This window comes from Sus scrofa, chromosome 1 (assembly GCF_054392235.1).
Source record: "Sus scrofa isolate SSC_HxYL_T2T_F1_AM1 chromosome 1, Sscrofa_HxYL_maternal_Yorkshire_Landrace_v2.0, whole genome shotgun sequence".
Lineage (NCBI taxonomy): Eukaryota > Metazoa > Chordata > Mammalia > Artiodactyla > Suidae > Sus > Sus scrofa.
The window spans coordinates 2,025,619-2,028,316 of NC_139383.1; the positions used below are offsets into that span (position 1 = coordinate 2,025,619).

General features: G+C 62.2%; 1 protein-coding gene across 1 annotated transcript; it reads left to right on the forward strand.

Moving 5' to 3' along the window:
• Positions 1-777: 777 nt before the first annotated feature.
• On the forward strand, positions 778-2,432 carry GPR31 (G protein-coupled receptor 31). Its single transcript, XM_085015661.1, has one exon. The coding sequence runs from the start codon at positions 870-872 to the stop codon at positions 1,824-1,826; it is 957 nt and encodes a 318-aa protein (XP_084871787.1). The 5' UTR covers positions 778-869; the 3' UTR covers positions 1,827-2,432.
• Positions 2,433-2,698: the final 266 nt, after the last annotated feature.

The following is a 2,698-nucleotide window of genomic DNA, read 5'->3' on the forward strand; positions in this document are numbered from 1 at the left end:
GCCACCCTCGGTGAAGAGGCTGGGGTGCACCACGTTCACCCGCTGCCCCAAACCCACACTGCTGCCAGCTGGGGAGACCAGACAGAACTAAAGTCCATTTGACTCCAAAGCCCAAGCCAGGCTGAACAGAACCAGGGTCCGTTAGGGTCAACTGTGGGTCAGGCCCCAGCTCACCTGGGGTCAGCAATGGCAGGGATGAGTGGGTTCATTCAACATGTACCTTTGGACTCATTATGCCCCAGGCACGGTTTGATCACGGGCACACGGAGCTGGACTCAGGCACCTGTCATTCTGGTGGATTCTGTGCATCCTGACCAGCCATCGATTTTATCATGGTTTCCAGCTCGAGGAGGCCCCGTGGTGCAAATTCTGATCCTGGTAGGGGGGGCGGCAGGGAAACCCCTCAGCAGAAAATCAGACCTGGCCCAGTGAAAGGAGAAGTGAAAATGGGCGAGCGGGCTGCCCCACAGCCTCTTCCAAGGAACCAGAGCAACAACTAGAGGACTGCCTTTTTCTTTCAGTCATTCCTTTAACTGTGAGACAGAAAACCCCCCGTCCTTAGACTCTCCTCTGCGGCAGCGGTCAACAGAGAACCGTGCTCGCCGGATGCTCTCAGGACACAGTGCTTGAATTTGACGCCAGATGACCTAAAGCGAAACACAATTTCCCCTTTTTTAGGGCAAAACAAAACTGCAAGGGGGAGTTTCCCTCTACCCCGCACGCTCCTTCCCCAGACAAATTTTGGGTTTTGCCTTTGCCTTGGCTTGGATGCTGGTCAGTGTGTTTTCTGTCTTTGTGCAGGAAAGAGCTCCACCACCGGCCTGCGCCTGCCCTCCGCTCCCGCAGGCCGGTCCCCTGGGACTTGCGACATGCTGCCACCCAACTGCTCCGCGCACAGCGCCGCGGCGGACCTGGCGGCGGGCTCCCTGCTGCTGCTCGAGTGCGTGCTGGGCGCGCTGGGCAACGCCGTGGCGCTCTGGACCTTCTTCTTCCGCCTGAAGGTGTGGAAGCCCTACGCCGTCTACCTGTTCCACCTGGTGCTGGCGGACCTCCTGCTGGCCGCCTGCCTGCCCTTCCACGCCGCCTTCTACCTGAGGCACAAGACCTGGCGCCTCGGACCCGCGTCCTTCCGAGCGATGCTCTTCCTGCGCACCCTGTGCCGCGGGGCGGGGGTGGCCTTCCTCACCGCCGTGGCCCTGGACCGCTACCTCCGCGTGGTCCACCCCCGGCTCAAGGTCAACCTCCTGTCTCTGCGGGCGGCCTGGGGCATCTCGGTCCTGGTCTGGCTCCTGATGGCCGCCCTCACCCACCAAAGCGTGTTCCCGGCCGAGGCCGAGGGCCCCGGCCTGGAGCCCGGGACCGCGTCCTCCTTCAGCTGGATCTGGCAGGAAGCGCTCTTCTTCCTCCAGTTCATCCTTCCCTTCGGCCTCATCCTGTTCTGCAACGCGGGCATCATCCGCACTCTGCAGAAGAGGCTCCGAGACCCAGACAAGCAGCCCAAGCTGCAGAGGGCCCGGGCGCTGGTGGCCGTGGTCGTGGTGCTCTTCGCGCTGTGCTTTCTGCCCAGCTTCCTGGCCCGCACCCTGCTGGCCGCCTTCCGCGGGGCGCAGCGCTGCGGGGCCCTGCGCGCCCTGGTGCCCGCCGGCGACCTGACGGACAGCCTCACCTACCTGCAGGGGGCGCTGAACCCCGCCGTGTACTGCTTCTCGAACCCGGCCTTCCGGCGCTCCTACCGCAAGCTCTTCTACACCCTCACCCGCCCGCTCCGGCGCCGCGGGCGGGAAGCCGAGGCCCGGGGCTGCGAGCTCAGAGACTCCGACTCCTGAGGGCACCTGCTCCGCCCGTTCCCAGCGCTGCAGGGTGAGCAGCCCTGCTGATGAGCTCGGATTTCGCGCTGCAAACCCCGCACAAGGGCGCCGTCCTCGAGGACTTGCTCCGGCTGCTCAGTTGCAGAGCAGCAAAGCCAAAGGCGCGAGCGGAGCCTCCTTGGCGCAGTTCGGTCCTAAACTGCTGCGGGCCCATCACCGGACGGAGGCGCCCCGGCGGCCCGGGATGCGGGAGGAGGGAAGGCCTTGTTGCCGGTGAGGTTCTGGCGAGTCCCCTTAGCTGCCTATGCTTCTTCGCACATGCAAACAATGCAGAACGTCTGCGTTCTTTCCAACCTGTCACACAGACGTGTGGCAACCGCCGTGGGGAAGTGGGGCTGTGGTTCTGAAGACAGGATCTGGGCGCAAGGGCTCTTCCTGCGCTGGGGTGCTCTCAGCGCCCGGCAGGGAGCCGATCCGGGGCTTCCTTGGTGTAGATTACGCAGGACAGCCAGGCCCGCCGCTCAGGGCCCTTCTTTATTTGAAGGAATATTTTCCTACTCAGTGTCTCCAAACTGTTTCTAGAATTGTTTTATGTTTGAATGTCTAAAAGCTTTTGAAACTCAATTTGCTTCCCTTGCTCTAAAAAAAAATCACTGTCCTTTAAGCCACCAGGGAAAGGTGCCCAGGGTGGGACATCAATTTGCATGTGAAACAGTGGTTCTCACCCAAGGCCACCACCACACCACTGAGAGGAAGGCACCTGGGGGCCGGCCCGGGTGCCAGGCACCCACATGGAAGGTGGGCACGGCCTCCAGCCCCAGCCCCTGGACACCGGCAATGGACACATCTTTCCCTCTCAGTCTTCTTAAATGGTGTCCCAAATCGGTAGC